This window comes from Mobula birostris, chromosome X (genome assembly GCF_030028105.1).
Source record: "Mobula birostris isolate sMobBir1 chromosome X, sMobBir1.hap1, whole genome shotgun sequence".
In the NCBI taxonomy this organism is placed as follows: domain Eukaryota; kingdom Metazoa; phylum Chordata; class Chondrichthyes; order Myliobatiformes; family Myliobatidae; genus Mobula; species Mobula birostris.
The window spans coordinates 36,360,937-36,378,398 of NC_092402.1; the positions used below are offsets into that span (position 1 = coordinate 36,360,937).

A 17,462-nucleotide genomic window follows, 5' to 3' on the forward strand; every position below is an offset into this window, starting at 1 on the left:
ATTTAAGGCCTGGTTTATTTACACTTCTGATTCTAATGCAATTTGAGCTGCACTTTGACAACAAAGCATTGATTGTCTTCAAATTATGCTTAGTTTTTCAGCCTTCAGCATGGAAAATAAGACATTGAATTATGTAAAAAAAAGATTTTTTTTGTTTAAATACCACGTTTTCATCACAGAGAAAGCACAAGTCCACGATTGTACTTCCAGCAATTATCTTTAGCTGGTTGGCCCTTGCCCTTAGTTGCTGTTTGATTTTGACTTCTTGTTAGTTTGATATCAACATTCAATCGGTATGCTGCTATTTCTGTCCCTTGGTTTTTGTTGAATTTTAGCTGTTTTCTTCTATTTGTTTCTTGGCTCAAGTCCTAACCCTTTTGCTGTTGATGCAAGAAAACCACCTCAACCTTTGGTGCTGGACCAGAATGCCAGGGACAAAATCATTAAGCAAGGTATGTTGCTTTAACTTTGATTACATTGTGCAAATCATTAAAACTATACAGCCCCTTGAAACAGAATGAAATATTACTCTGATAAATGTGAAGGCTTTAATGAAAGAAAGTCTTGTACTATCATTATGGCCAGTCAAACTGTTATTTTTAAGGGGTGGTATTTGGATTTTTAATAATTAAGAGTTTTCGAGACAGAATAGTTACCAGGAGAATTGATCAGTAAATATGTATCTGCCATTAATAGTACATTGCTGTACCAAGTGCAGAGTCCAATTGCTTTCTGGATTTATAACTATTCACCTGTTTTGATCTGTTAATTGCTAACTGTACTGTCTAGTCTGGACTTGGATCTTTAGCTTGCGCACCTAACCACACCAACCTAATAGTAACATGGAGACCTGATTTCCGATATTGAGGAAGGGTCAGCATCAAAGCTAAGAAATGAAGTGGAGCTGTAGAAACGTAGGATATATGACAAAGTGATTAGGATGTTGTTGGGTGGAGATTTCCTTCTCTAGGTTACACATTCAGAAAAGTGTAAGTCTTTCATTTAAAAGCTGGCATTTCCATTCAGAATGACAATCTTTTACTGGAGGACAACCAATCTTGGGATAACTGCACCATGCTGTCCTCCAAGGGAAAGTCAATCTTCTGCAGGTATTCTAAGGGTTAAAGTGGAAGATCTGCTCGACCAACCTGTGCCTCTTCTTGTGGCAGGTTCGATTGGCACAGGTTCATCGAGCAGATCTTCCACTTTAACCCTTAGAATATCTGCAGAGAATTGCGTTCCCTCAGATAAGGTGACTATGCACAGAACTAGAGGACATGGACATAAGGTAAGAGGGAAAAGTTTTAACCGGACCCTGCGGGCAACTTTTTCACCAAGAGAGTGATCCGTATCTGGAATGAGCTGTCAGAGGAAGTGGTTGAGACAGGCACATTAACAACATTTGAAAGGTACTTGGACAGATAAGTATATAGGAAAGGTTTAGAGGGACGTGAGCCATGTGCATGCAGGTGCGATTAGCTTCGGAGGGACTCTTGGTTGGTATGGACCAGTTGGACTGAATGGCCTGTTGCCACGCTGTATAACTCAATGAGTCTAAGAACAAGATATCTTCTCATTTATTATTATTTGAAGTACTTGATTGGAATGTATTTCAATGTTTTTATTGTCCTGTGTTACTTCAAGCATTTTGTTAGGTTTTAAAATTTAAGATTAATTTTAAATGTAAAAATTATTATGTGATTCTGAATTTCTCTACAAATTGAACACTAACATGTCAGATTGCATTAATATACAGAAGACTAAGAAATTACATTTTGCTCATCCACAAAGCAAAATTGTAAATTGTGCCTATGATAATGACAGGTGGCCTTTGTGTGAGATGCTTGAAAGGATGTGGTCAAGACAGGAACTGTACTGAATGAGCCAAATGGAAACGGGAGCTGTAGATGTAAAATGTCTTTATTCAGTTTAAGTAGGCACACTGGAAAATATTTTTTCTCTTGGAGAAACTTTGGAGGAACTCTTGAAAATCATCTGGAACTCTTTGTACACTAGGTTTTTATTCTCTTAAGAATAAAGGGATCAGCAGATGATAAGATAAAATTTCAATTGCTACAATGATATTGTTTACTTTAATATTTTGTGTCTGTCAAATAGTTCTGTTTGCAATGGGAGTACACTGCAACTGACAAAACACCTCTGAATGTTCAAACACTTTTCTGGGACAAAGTAATTCACATGACTGGTCCAAGATTATTTCAGGATAAGAACCTCAGACATCCGGAATTAGTGTTGTCAGGGCCCCACCTCTGGGTACACCAAACATTTAATTATTCATGGAAAAAAATAGGCCTGTGACTTTGATGTGCTAAGTGACAACTTGAATCTCATCTGTGAACTTTTTTCATCCCAGTCACAAGGATGCAAAATAACTTAGCTGAAGATATCAGATGCCTGATTTGCTGAAGGCCATTTAACATGGCCCTATTGTCTTAAATTGCCTGATGCAGATGAGAATGATTGATGGGCATGTCAGTTTACTAACCATATCTTTTGAATGGCCATCTGTTGTGCACCAGTGGTATCTCTTCTTGTTGACCATAATCTTTGCTTCCAAAGCTCTCCTTTTCATTATCAATTTATCACTTGTAGTTTACATTTGAACAGGCTTTGCGTGAACATTGGCTCTCATTTCTCTTAAAGCCTGCTATCAATTCCTGAAGACCCTGCGTTTAATAATCCCTAACGTACCCCTGTCCAGGAAATCTGTCCAGGAATGCCAAAGTCTAATCATTGAGAATCTTAGCAAAAGGCCATTCACTAACAGAGCACTTAAGAGGAAACTCAGGAGGGCTAAAATAAGACAAGAGGTTACTCTGGCAGACAAGGTGAAGGCAGGATGGACAATGATATTGATCCTCCCTTCTTAAAGAGTGAAGTGACATTTGCAATATTCCAATCCTCTGGAAACATTCCAGAATAGAAACATAGAAAATCTACAGCACAATACAGGCCCTTCGGCCCACAATGCTGTGCCGAACATGTACTTACTTTAGAAATTACCTAGGGTTACCTATAGCCCTCTATTTTTCTAAGCTCCATGTACCTATCCAGGAGTCTCTTAAAAGACCCTTAAAAGAGTCTAGTAATTCGTGGAAGATCACCACTAATGCCTCCACAATCTCTTCGTTATCTCTCTCAGAACCCTGGGGTGTAGTTTATCTGGTCCAGGGGCCTTCAGACCTTTTAGCTTCCCAAACACCTTCTCCTTACTAATAGCATCTACACTCACTTCTGCCTCCTGATATTCTCGAATTTCTGACATACTCCTGGTGTCTTCCTCAGTGAAGACCGCTGTAAAATACAGTAGGTTCCAGTTAATTGGGCAGCTGCTTATTTGGGACATCTCTTAAAAAACAAAAAGTAATTTAGAAAATAGCCGGGATTCCCTTCATTTATTAGGGACACTATGCTGCTTAATTGGGACAGAAGACTGTTGCCGAGTAGTTTCTAACTAGTGTCAGTCGTGTCAACTTGTGTGGCCATTAGACACTTCACCATACTTAGAGTGAGCAGTTTTTAAGTACCATCACTGGCATAGCAGTGATCTTTGTCACTGATAGTTGGCGAGAAATAAGCAGTAAGACAATTCAGAACTCTTTTGCTCACTGTGGCTTCAAGCATTCAGGCCTGGAGTGAAAATAAAATGATTTCACTACTTCAACAAGCGGAAATGACAAAGAATTTGAAGATATTGACAATCATCTTGAATGGTGCAATAAAAATAAAGATTTGGAGGATAAACTCATCGAAAGCATTATATAAAGGCATCCAATTATCTACACCGGATGTCTGCACTGATTTTATTCATTTACAATCAATCAAAAGAACACATTAGTGTACACTGGATGAATTTCTCTATTGATAACTAATAAGAACTAATAGTTTTATAGTACTATAGTAGTATTAGTAGTGTTCTTATTTGTTCTGTATTCCATTTAAATAAATAATTTGTTACTCAGTTAAATGGTAGCTTGTCTTTTTTATTTCCATGAAACTTCGGCAAATTGGGGCAGCTGCTTACTTGCACGAAAATGGACTTGGCCTGATGTGTCCAAGTTAACCGGTATCCACTGTACTTATTAAGTTCGTTCACTGTTTCTTTGTCCCACATTACTACCTCTCCAGCATCATTTTCCAGCAATCCAATATCCACTCTCACCTCTCTTTTAATCTTTCTATATCTGATGAAACTTTTCGTATCCTCTAGCTTATATTCATATTTCATCTTTTCTCTCCTTACTACTTTTTTTAGTTGCCTTCTATTGGTTTTTAAAAGCTTCCCAAATTTTGAACTTCCCACTAATTTATGCCCTCCTTTTTGCTTTTATGCTGTATTTGACTGCCCTTGTCAGCCACAGTTACCCAACCTCCTTTTAGAATGCTTCTTCTTTGGAATGTATTTATCCAGTGCCTTCCAAATTGCTCCCAGAAACTCCAGCCATTGCTGTTCTGCCAGCATCCCTTCCTATCAACTTTGGCCAGCTCCTCTCTCATGCTTCTATAATTCCCTTTAGTACAGTGTAGTACATCTGATTTCAGCTTCTCCCTCACAAACTGCAGGGTGAATTCTATCATATTATGATCATGTGTGGGCACATGGCCAAGTGGTTAAGGCATTGAACTAGCTACCTGAAGGTCGTGAATTCAAGCCCCAGCCGAGGCAACGTGTGTGTCCTTGAGCAAGGCACTTAATCACACATTGCTCTGCGACAACACTGGTGCCAAGCTGTATGGGTCCTAATGCCCTTCCCTTGGACAACGTTGGTGTCGTGGAGAGGGGAGACTTGCAGCATGGGCAACTGCTGGTCTTCCATACAACCTTGCCCAGGCCTGCGCCCTGGAGAGTGAAGACTTTCCAGGTGCAGATCCATGGTCTCGCAAGACTAATGGATGCCTTTTTTTTAAGATCACTGCCTCCCAAGACCCACCTAATCAAATCTGGCTCATTACACAAAACCAAATCCAAAGTTGTATTTTCTCTTGTGGGCTCAACCACAAGCTGCTCTAGCCATCTCATATGCATTTTATAAATTCCCTCTCTTGTGATCCAGAACCAACCTGATTTTCCCAACCTACATGCATATTGAAATCCCCCACGACCATCCTAACATTGCACTTTTTACATGTCTTTTCTATCTCTTATTGTAATTTATATCCCATATCCTGGCTACTGTTTGGGGACCTGTATATAACTTCCACCAGGGTCTTTCTACCCGCACAGTTTCTTAACTCTGCCCACAAGTATTCTACGTCTTCTGATCCTAGGTCACTTCTTTCTAAGGATTTGAGTTCACTTTCTACGAACAGAGCCAGCCCACCCCCTCTGCCTACCTGCCTGTCCTTTTGATACAATGTGTATTCTTGGATGTTAAGCTCCCAACTATGAACTTTCAGCCACGATTCAGCGATGGCAACAACATCATACCTGCTAATCTCTAACTGTGTTACAAGATCATCTACCTTACTCTGTATACTGTGTGCATTCAAATATAACACCTTCAGTCCTGTATTCATTTCCCTTTTGATTTTGCCCTCATGTTACACTTCAACTCATCCCACCGACTACAAATTTGCTCTATCACCTGCCTGTCCTTTCTAGCAGTCTCATTACACACTGCCTGTGTTTGTATACGAACTGCCCCATCCTCAGTCCTTTCACGCCGGTTCCCATTCCCTTGCTAAATTAGATTAAACCCTCCCCAACAGCTCTAGCAAACTTGCCTGCAAGGATACTGGTCCTCCTTGGGTTCAGATGTAACCTGTCCTTTTTGTACTACTCATGCCTTCCCCAGATGAGATGATCCACAAATCTGAAACCTTGCTCACTGCACCAGTTCCTCAGCCACACATTCATCTGCTAAATAATTCCACTCTTACTCTTACTGGTATGTGGCACAAGCAGCAATCCAGAGACTACTACCTTCAAATTCCTGCTTTTCAACTTTCTACCTAAGTCCCTATATTGTCTCTTCAGGACCTCATCCCTTTTCCTACCTATATTGTTGGCCCCAATATGTACCACGATCTCCAGCTGTTCACCCTCCCCCTTTAGAACGTTGTGTACCAATCTGAAACTTCCCTGACCCTGGCACCTGGGGGGGGAATATACCATCCGAGTGTCTCTTTCACATCCAGAGCATCTCCTGTTTCCTCCCCTAACTAGAGAATCCCCTGTCACTACTGCACTCCTCTTCTCCCCACTGTCCTCCTGAGCCATAGAGCCAGAATCAGTGCTTAGAGACCCAGTTGCTGCAGCTTCCCCCTGGTAGGTCGTCTCCCTCAACAGTATCCAAAGCAGTATACCTATTATTGAGGGGAATGGCCACAGGGATACATTGCACTGGCTGCCTATTCCCTTTCCATCTCCTGACAGTCACCTGGATACCTGCCTCCTGCAGCTTGGGCGTGACTATCGCCCTGAAGCTCATGTCTATCACCTTCTCATTCTCCCATACGAGCCGAAGGTCATGAAGGTGCAGCTCCAGATGGCCAGTTAGAGGCCTAAATTAGCACAACAATGTGGACAGTGAGATCACTTTATGAACTACCAGGAGAAATCAATTCCATGTACTTTTGATAATTGACTATCTCTGCACCAATAACTAAGATGCTATCAATAACTAAGTGGAAAATGAAAGTAATACAGCTGCAATAACTTGCAAGAAGAGGTTGAGAAAAGCAAATTAAACCTTTTACCAGTTAACAGTAACTTAAGTGTGAATCTGCCGCAACAGATGCCTTTAAGTTACAGTCCAGATACATTCCCATCGGGGAGAATGATAGGGAAGTTAAAGCCAGAACAGATGGATAACCGAAAGGATAGGGAGTAGAAAAGAGCTGGAGAAAACATGACTAGTTATGCCTGGAGATGCTCCTTCACCAGAGGAAACCAGGGCGATTATGGAAATTTCACGAGATTTAAAAAGGAAATTAAGGCGGCTAAGAGAGTCTGAAAAAATGAATTGTGGAAAACATAAAAGGGAGCCCAAAAGTATTCCTTCCCGAATCCTACTTGTTATAAATTCTTGATCCCAATATAATTTACCTCCTGTAAAGCTGATTCACCGAGGTCCGATTACTCATCCTCAATTATATGTGCTATGGATCTTCCTAAGTTTTAAATAAGTTCTTCTTACATGCATCATTCTAGTTCCCAATGATACATTTGGCTTCACACTGTAACACTGAACCACCAATAGTGTCCTGGTATACACGATAGCTTTGGATATCAGGAAACTGGGAAGGACTTTGCAATTCTGACTCCTGAACTCCTTTAATCCAAAGCAAAGTTACGACTGCAGTCATTGTTAAAAAGTCGACCACGTCCTGTCTTTGCAGGCTTTACCGCAAACGGAGTGCCCGCTCATCTCGATGCCATCGTGATCGGCAGTGGGATTGGAGGACTTACAGTGGCAGCAGTGCTGGCCAAATCAGGCAAACGTGTACTGGTGCTGGAACAACATGATCAGGCTGGAGGCTGTTGTCACACATTCATTGAAAATGGATTCGAGTTTGACGTCGGTAAGCCATTTCTAAGAAACGTCTATAGAGCTCTCAGAACACATTGCCTGGTGGCTTGATCACTTTCATCCAATGTCAGTTTTGTCACTTAATGAAAGAATTAGAAATTACATGATCTATGTTCCTTGGAACTTCACAAAGAAGGGACATGTGCCCTTAGAACAGGAGAAAGAGTTGAAAAAGTCTTAGGCACATATACAGTATATAGCGAGGATGCTTAAGACTTTTGCACAGTGCTGTAGTAATTTTGTGTATTGCACTGTACTGCTGCCACAAAAAAAACACAACACATTGAATGACGTGTGAGTGATGTTAAAGCTGATTCTGGATTGGGTCTTTGTTGTGGACTGAGAGTGGGAGGGGTGCAGGGAGAGGGGAGGGAGTGGGAAGCACCAGAGAGACATTCTGTAATCATCAATAAACTAGTAGTTTGGAATCAAATTACCTTGCCCAGTGTCTCAGGCTGGGTGTGTCTGCACTCATGCCAACCCCCGCCCTGGCATTCCTTCTCTGCCACCTGTCCCACACTCCTTCCATGGCACTCTGCCCTCGCCATTCCCACGTTGACAAATGCAGTGCTGTGCAAAAGTCTTCGGCACCCTAGCTATATATACTGTGTGTGTCTAAGAGTTTTGCACAGCACTGTATGCCTAAATGCCTGAGCTTTGAAAAAACTGCAGGGATGGTGAAGAGGTCCAGGAATGAGTTTAAAGGAATTTCTGACAGTTCTACCCGAAAATGAGGAAGGTACATTGCACCATTCAAAGGCAGGAGAAGAGCTGGGACTAGGACTGGAGGGGTTGCAGAAATAGCAACACACAAGCCCAACAAGGGGTGCAAAAGTCTGTTGCGGCATAGTAAATAGTAGTTTGGAGTGAGCTGCCCAAAATTTAAACTTGAATGAGAAAACCATATTCAGATTCTTATATTTATCACGCATGCAGTGACATTTGCATTAACAGCCAAGCAGTCTAAGGATGTGCTGGTGGCAGCCCTAAGGTTTCACCGCACATTGCAGCCCCAACATAACATACCCATCATGCTCAGCAGAACAACACAAGCAACAACAAAACAAGCCCCCTTCTACCCACCCACTGACTCATAGAAACATAGAAAATAGGTGCAGGAGTAGGCCATTCGGCCCTTCGAGCCTGCACCGCCATTTATTATGATCATGGCTGATCATCTAACTCAGAACCCTGCACCAGCCTTCCCTCCATACCCCCTGATCCCTTTAGCCACAAGGGCCATATCTAACTCCCTCTTACATATAGCCAATGAACTGGCCTCAACTGTTTCCTGTGGCAGAGAATTTCACAGATTCACCACTCTCTGTCTGAAGAAGTTTTTCCTAATCTCGGTCCTAAAAGGCTTCCCCTTTATCCTCAAACTGTGACCCCTCATTCTGGACTTCCCCAACATCGGGAACAATCTTCCTGCATCTAGCCTGTCCAATCACTTTAGGATTTTATATGTTTCAATCAGATCCCTCCTCAATCTTCTAAATTCCAACGAGCATAAGCCTAGTCGATCCAGTCTTTCATCATATGAAAGTCCTGCCATCCCAGGAATCAATCTGGTGAACCTTCTTTGTACTCCCTCTATGGCAAGGATGTCTCTCCTCAGATTAGGGGACCAAAACTGCACACAATACTCCAGGTGTGGTCTCACCAAGGCCTTGTACAACTGCAGTAGTACCTCCCTGCTCCTGTACTCGAATTCTCTTGCTATAAATGCCAGCATACCATTCACCTTTTTCACCGCCTGCTGTACCTGCATGCCCACTTTCAATGACTGGTGTATAATGACACCCAGGTGTCATTGCACCTCCCCTTTTCATAATCGGCCACCATTCAGATAATAATCTGTTTTCCTGTTCTTGCCACCAAAGTGGATAACCTCACATTTATCCACATTAAATTGCATCTGCCATGAATTTGCCCACTCACCTAACCTATCCAAGTAACCCTGCATCCTCTTAGCATCCTCCTCACACACACATGCAGGTCTCTAACTCCAGAACAGGCCATCTCCAAGCCTCCAGCCACAAGCCATTGGGTCCGGACTCACAGGCTCACAGACTCACAAAAATGGGCACCCAACCTCCAGTCCCTGGCCCTGGCTTGCAGCCTCGCAGACCTCTGACCTCAGGACATGCTGATCCGGGGCTTCAAACTTCAGGTCTCGACCTCTGGATTTGTCAATCCCTGGGCTTCAACTTCCAGACTTCATCGACCTCTGGGTTCTAGAACTCAGTAATCATGGGGCTATGACCTCCAAGCCTTGATCTCTGGACTTGCACGCGGCTCAATGACCTTGGGGGACCTGCGCGCATGGTCTTCCAACCCTGGGATGCTGACCTGGTGGAACTCAGCAACCGGAGGAAGTCACCAGGCCTCATCTATGGGGCATGTTGACCACGGGGATTGCTGGTCTTCGTCCTCAGCACCTGCCAACTCAACATATGTCCACGGGAATCACTGACCTTCAACCACATAGCACTCTGACCTGGAGTCCGACCACTGGCTCTTGCCCCTGACTCTTCATTTACTGCCCTGACCTATAACTCACCTTCGTCCCTGTCCCTAAACCCTCACCTATCACCTGCTATCCCCAAAACCTTCCCTCAGAACCTAAAAAACAACTAAACCAGAGCCTCAAAGGACATCGCAACCTGGCAACCTCTTATGGAATTACCAGGATATGGAATGAAGGTAGGAAAATAGGATTGGTATAGATACAGATAATGTCAACATTGAAATTGTGGGTCTGTTTCTATGCCATACATCTCTATGACTCAAATTCTGAAGCAGAAACTCTGGCAACTGAGCCAAAGTTAGCCAAGGAAAGTTAAAACTACACACTCAAAATTCTGGAGAAACTCAGAAGGTCAGGCAGCATCCATGGAAATGAATGAACATTTGATGTATCGGGCCAAGGCCCTTCTCAGGACTGAGAAGGAAGGGGAAAGACGGCAGAATAAAAAGATGAAGCCATGTGGGTAGGAAATGTAAAGGGCTGGAGAGGAAAGAATCAGACAGGCAAGGACATTGGACCAATGTCGAGGAGACTGCACTGGGAGAACCAGACACAATGGACAAGTCCAGCAAATTTGCTGGGGAAGTGTTGCCTGTTTGGTGCTCTGAATGGAGGTGACGGAGGAGGTGAATGGGCAGGTGTAGCATTTTGTCCGCTTGCAGGGATAAGTGCCAGGAGGGAGATTAATGGGGGGGATGAATAGAGAAGGGGATCGTGGAAAGCAGAGAGATGGGGAGAAGTAAAGATATGTTTGGTGGTAGGATCCCTTTGGAGATGGTGTAAGTTGCGGAGGATAATGCATTGGATTCAGAGACTCATGGGGTGGTGGAATATAGAACATAGACACCTACAGCACATTACAGGCCCTTCGACCCGCAATGTTGTGCTGACCATGCAACCTACTGCATAGCCCTCTATTTTTCTAAGCTCCATGTACCTATCTAAGAGTTTCTTAAAAAACCCTGTTGTATGCGCCCCCGCCACGGTCACCGGCAATGCATTCCACGCACCCACCACCCTCTGTGAGAAACTTACACCTAATATCCCCTCTGTACCAACTTCCAAGGACATTAAAACTGTGCCCCTTTGTGTTAGCCATTTCAGGCCTGGGGAAAAGCCTCTGGCTATCCAGACAACCAATGCCTCTCATCATCTTACACACCTCCATCAGGTCACCTCTCATCCTCCGTCGCTCCAAGGGTGGTAGGTAAGGACAAGATGTGGGTGCAGCATCAATGGTGGAGGAAGGGAATCCCCGTTCATTGAAGAAGGACATCTCTAATGACCTGGAAAGGAAAGTCTAATCCTGGGAACAGATGCGGCAGAGACAAAGGAAGTGAGAAAAGAGAACAGCACTTTTACAGGAGGCAGGGTGGGAATAGTTATTGTGAAGATAGCCATGGAAATCAGTTGATTTATAAGATGTTGGTTAACAGTTTGTCTCTAGAGATGGAGACAGAAAGATTGAGAAAGGGGAGAGAGGTGTCAGAAATGGACCAAGTGAACTTAAGGGCATGGTGGAGGTTAGAGACAAAATTGATAAAATTGACAAGCTCATCGTGGGTGCATGAAGCAGCACCAATACAGTCATCAATGTAGCGGAGGAAGAGTTGGGGAACATTACCGGTGAAGGCTTGGAACATGGACTATCATACGTAGCCAACAGAAAGGCAGGCATAGCTTGGGCCCATGTGGGTGCCCATGGCTACACCTCGAGCCTGGAGAAAGTGGCAGGAGCTGAAGGAAAAATTGCTAAGGGTGAGGACCTGTTCTGCCAGACGGAGGAGGGAAGTGGTGGAGAGGAACTGATTGGTTCTATTATTGAGAAAGAAGTGGAGTGTTTTAAGGTCCTCATGATGGTGGATTGAAGTGTATAGGGACTGGACATCCATGGTGAAAATGAGGTGATCAGGGACAGGGAATTAAAAGCTAGTGAGGAGATCGAGAGCATGAGAAATGTCTTGGATGTAGGTGGAAAGGGACTGAACCAAGGGGGATAGAATGGAGTCATGGAGTCAAGGTATGAGGGCACAGGTTCAGTGGGGCAGGAGCAGGAAGCTGCTTTATTTCTCCATCTGCTGGTAGAACTGAATTAGATAACAGCACAGATGAGAAATCAGAAAAGCTGAGCTCTGGTTGTCATGGCATAAAATTCATGAGGTTTACTAACTCCTTCCTTTGGCCTCAGGTGTCCATTATTTAGGACAAATGCATGAGTGTGGAATGCTGCGTATCATCATGGACCAAATCACTGACGGGCAGGTGGAGTGGCTTCGAATGGATGATCAATATGATAATATAATCCTGGGTAAAGGTGACAACTCTCGTAAATATGAACTTCACAGAGGCAAACAGGGGTTTATTGATGCTTTGAAGAGGCAATTTCCTCAGGAGGAGCAAGCAATAGAGAAATTTATGACACTTGTAAAGGTAATTTTAAATATATTAGATTTTATTTTTGATATGTTAGTGTCAGAAAAACTAAGGGACTTCCAAGAACCAGTATTTCTGTTTACCCCAAAATATTTCTGTTTCCTTTCCTCTCGTTGTTTAAGTGAAAACGTGGACAATATAAACTTCCAATTAATTCACAGTCAGTATGTCAAATATTTAATTTACCAAAGTTTTATTGGAAGAAATTGGAGTTTGCTAGATTCTAAGCAAAAGCATCAATAAATTGGAAGAGGGAAAATTGACAGGTAATCTCAGCCACGAAATTTATAACAATTCAGACAGAAAGCAGCAAACTAAGAATGGGTGTGACTGGTCATTGAAAGAATAATGGGCCAAAGGCTTCATTCTGTGTGCTAATTCTGCAGTACTAATGGCATTGAATGCAGAATGTATCATCCTCCAAGGAATTTCTTCTCCGTTTCAATAATACTAGTTGGTCATGAATGTCTTAAACAAAATAAAGCAAACTGATCAAATACATTGTGGATATTTTACCATAAATGGTTGCTCTTCTCATGTGATTTTAGTCTCAGTGGCTTGAGCTTTCAGTTTGAGCCATTGTTCATCCCTCGTTAGTCCTTCAGCTCCATCTAGTGGCTACTTTAAGTGTATCAGGCATTTAGAAACCTTTCACAGAGGCTGTTAACTATATTCCATTAAATTGATAAAAGGATAGCAGTGAACCACTTTCATCCTTTGAAAAACAATGATAGTCATACTCCTTTGAAAGAGTAATGTAGTAAGTCCTGAGACATAATGGCCTGTGTTTTACCAATAAAAGATGGCCATACTGAATAGAACCATAAATATTCACATATTTAAATGGTGATCATTTCATGATTTCATGCAAGAAGAGGTAGTGTAGCAGTTAGCACAACGCTATCACAGCTAGGGGCTAACTGGAGATTGGAGTTCAATTCCAGCACCGTACTGTAAGGAGTTTCTGTATATCCACCCTGTGGAATGTGTGGAATTTCCCTGGGTGCTCCGGTTTCCTTCCACAGCTCAAGGACATGCCGGGTAGGTTAAATGGTCATTATAAATTGTCTTGTAATTAGGTTAGGGTTAATTGGGGTTGTGGGGTTGCCGGGGCAGAGTGGCTTGAAGTGCTGGAAGGGCCTACTCCACAGTGTATCAATAAGTAAATAAAAAGAAAAATAAAGAACCATTAATAATCACATATTTAAATGGTAATCATTCCATGATCTCGATGCAAGAAAAGGAGACTGGAACTTGCTGAGTAATCATAGTGGCTGGCATGCACCTGAAGGTCTGAATGGCCTCCAGTAAAATTCTATGATTCTATGCTACGGCACACTCTGCTGGTGGACACCCCAAAGAGTTTCATCTCACTGAGATTCTCCATTTGAGGAATTGACTCCCAGACTCTGTGCTGGTGCTGAGTGAGGACTGAAATGGGGTCCTCAAACCCGTTGACTTCAAGGAAATGGTAATGGCTGCAAGGAAGAGACGGCAAAATAATTAATTTCCTTTACATAATTACTCATGATTTGTGCAGTGCATTTTATTAATTTAAAGTGTTTTAGAACATAGAACATAGCACAGTACAGGCCCTTCAGCGCATGATGTTCATGCAAGAGAGGTGAGAGTAGATATCGGACTGCTGGAAATGACATTGGAGAAGTCGTAATGGAGGACAAAGAAATGGTGGATGAACTTTCAAGATTCAAGATTCAAGATTCATTCTGTGTACACAATTGTAAGGAGAGTGAGATAATCGTTCCTCTGGACCCAATACAGCACAAAAAAAAACACAAAAGATAAAGATAATGAAAAACACGCAATAATTATCAATACATAAGATAGCTTATGTACATAGGGTGATCGTATGTCTGTGAAGTGACGCTAGGCTATGGATAGGGTGATTGATGGGAAATAATAAAGTAGTGGTGGGGTTAGTGGGTGGAGGTGTTGATCAGCCTTACTGCTTAGGGAAAGTAACTTTTTGAGACTGGTGGACCTGGCATGGATGCTACGTCGTCGCCTTCTCCCTGATGGGAGTCGGGCAAATGGTCCATGAGCAGGGTAGGTGCTTCATGATGTTAGTGGCCCTTTTCTGGCACCTTTCTGTGTACTTGCCCTTGATGGTGGGGAGGCTGGTGTTGGTGATGCACTGGGCAGTTTTAACTATCTGTTGTAGAGCCTTCCAGTCTGCTGCAGTGCAGTTTCTGTACCATGCTGTGATGCAGCCTGACAGGATGCTCTCTACTGTGCATCTGTACAATGACCTGAGTATGGATGTGCAACGTCCAGCTCTCTTCAGCTTCCTCAGAAATTAGAGGCTTCGGTGAGATTTCTTGATTGTGTAGGATGTGTTCTGGAACCAGGAGATATTGTGTGAGATGTGTACTCTCAGGAGTTTGAAACTGCTGGCAGTTTCCACCGCTGTGTCACTGATGTAAAGAGGGGTGTGAGTGGTGCGAGCTCTACAGAAGTCAATACCCATCTCCTTTGTCTTGTTGACATTGAGGAAAAGGTTATTTGCCTTGCACCACATCTTGAGTTCTGGTGTAGGTTATCTCAATGTTGTTGGTGATGAGTCCCACCACTGTCATGGCATCAACAAACTTGACAATGTGATTGCTCGGGTGTTTGGCCCATGCAGTCATGTGAATCATGTTTTGCACCAGTCCTCACTGTGGAAGACGCTAGCAGCATGCCAGAAACTTGAGTGTCAGAGGGCAGAAGTGAGTATCATTGCTATTACTAAGGAGAAGGTGTTTGGGAAACTGAAGCATCTGAAGGTAGTTAAATCACCTGGCCCAGATGGATTACACCCCAGGGATCTGAAAGAGGTAGCTGAATAGATTGTGGAGGCTTTAGTAATGATCTTTCAAGGATCACTAGATTCTGGAATGGTTCCGGACGACAGGAAAATTGTAAATGTCACTCTACTCCTCAAGAGGGCGGAAAGCAGAAGAAAGGGAATTAGCCTGACCTCAGTGGTTGAGAAGATGTTGGATTAGATTATAAATGGTGAGGTTTTGGGGGTACTGGGAGGTACTTGATAAAATGGTCCAGAGTCAGCATGGTTTCCTTGAGGGGAAGATCTTGCCTGACAAATCTGTTGGAATTCTCTGAGGTAATAGCAGGCAGGATAGTCATAGGAGAGTCAGTGGATGCTGTAATCTTCAATTTTCAGAAGGTATTTGAAAAAGTGCCACACATGAGGCTGCTGAACAAGATAAGAGCCCATGATATTACAGGAGAGATACGAGCATCGATAGAAGATCGTAGACTGGCAGGACGCAAAGAGTGGGAATGAAGTGGGCCTATTCTGGTTGGATGCTGGTGACTAGTGGGTTCTGAAGGGGTTGTTGTTGGGAGTACTTCTTTTTACATTAAACATCAATGATTTGGAAGACGGAATTGATGCCTTTGTGGCCAAGTTTGCAGATGACACAAAAGGTAGAGGGGCAGGTAGTGTTGAGGAAGCAGGGAGTTGGCAGAAGGACTTTGACATATTGGGAGAATGGGCAGATGGAATATAGTGTAAGGAAGTGTATGATCATGCATTTTGGTAGAAGGAATAAAGGCATAAAATATTTTCTAAATGGGGCGAAAGTACAAAAATCAGAGGTGCAAAGGGACCTGGGAGTCTTTGTGTAAGATTACCTAAAGATTAACTTGCAGATCAAGACAGTGGTAAGGAAGAGAAATGCAATGTGAGCATTCATTTTGAAATGACTAGAATATGCAAGGATGTAATGCTGTGGCTTTCTAAGGCATTGGTCAGACTGCACTTGGAGTATTGTGAGCAGTTTGGTCTCCTTATCTAAGAAAAGATATGCTGGCATTAGAGAGGATCCAGAGGAAGTTCATGACCTGGGCCGACATTTACGTGCCGGGCAGCACCTAATTAATTAGCTTGTTTATTTTGGCTTTTTTTCTTAAAGATGTGCTGGGTGCGTTCTGGCTACCACTCTACCCCTGCATGCTTCGCGGATTGGTATCGGTCCGTGGCCCGGAGGTTGGGGACCACTGTCTTAGCTATTAAATCCGGCAGAACCATTGCTATTGACAGGAGAAGGGGCAAAGGCAGGTTACTGGCACCTTAAAACCAGTCACTTTGGGCAGATTGGGCTTGTCAGCTGTGGTTGGCAGCTCATCGAGGAGAAGGAAAACTCATCTAGGAGAAAGAAATCTGATCTCTAACCTCTACTGCCTTGCGGCTACACCCACTCATGGGGAAGGCTTTGGGAGTAAACCCCGAGGAAAAATCTGGAGCTGAAGTCCCTAAGGCAGTCTTACACTGAGTTTAACACTGACTGGAAACTCCTGCGATGCCTCTGCTGCCAAACTGCCGTTTGAATTCATCTGCTGTGCGGAGAAGGGGAGGTTGCTGCATAGGCCGCAACTTAGTCCCCATATTGTATTGCCCTGCCTCACTTACTGGCTTGTGTATCACGTAGACATCTAGAAAGCAATATCCATCGTCAACCCTGACCAACAGAGTGCCTCAAGTATAGAGTGGATGTGGAGAGGATGCTTCCTATAGTGGAGGAGTTTAAGACTAGAGGGCACGGCCTCAGAATAGAGGGGTGTCCATTAGGAACAGAGATGAGAAGGAATTTCTTTAGCCAGACGATAATGAATCAGTGGAATTCATTGCCACAGACGGCTGGTGTGCCAAGTCATTGGCTTTATTTAAAGTGGAGGCTGACAGGTTCTTAGTCAAGGGTAAGGGGGAGAAGGCAGGAAAATGGGGTTGAGAGCCAAGATGGAATGGCAGACCAGACTCGATGGGCTGAATGGCCTAATTCTGCTCCAATGTCTTATGGTCTTATGTGCCAACTTTTTAACCTATTCTAAGATCAATCTAGCCCTTCCCTGCCACATAGTCATCTATTTTTCTATCATCCATGTGCCTATCTAAGAATTTCTTAAGTGCCCCTAATGGATCT

The 17,462-nt window shown here is 43.2% G+C and overlaps 1 protein-coding gene across 1 annotated transcript in view; it reads left to right on the forward strand.

The window, feature by feature from the left end:
• The first annotated feature begins 295 nt into the window (after nt 1-295).
• LOC140191425 (all-trans-retinol 13,14-reductase) overlaps nt 296-17,462 on the forward strand; it is a 46,966-nt gene continuing 29,799 nt past the window's right edge. The window contains 3 exon segments of the mRNA XM_072248839.1: nt 296-452; nt 7,363-7,545; nt 12,272-12,513. Coding sequence (XP_072104940.1) covers nt 296-452; nt 7,363-7,545; nt 12,272-12,513 — 582 coding nt within the window.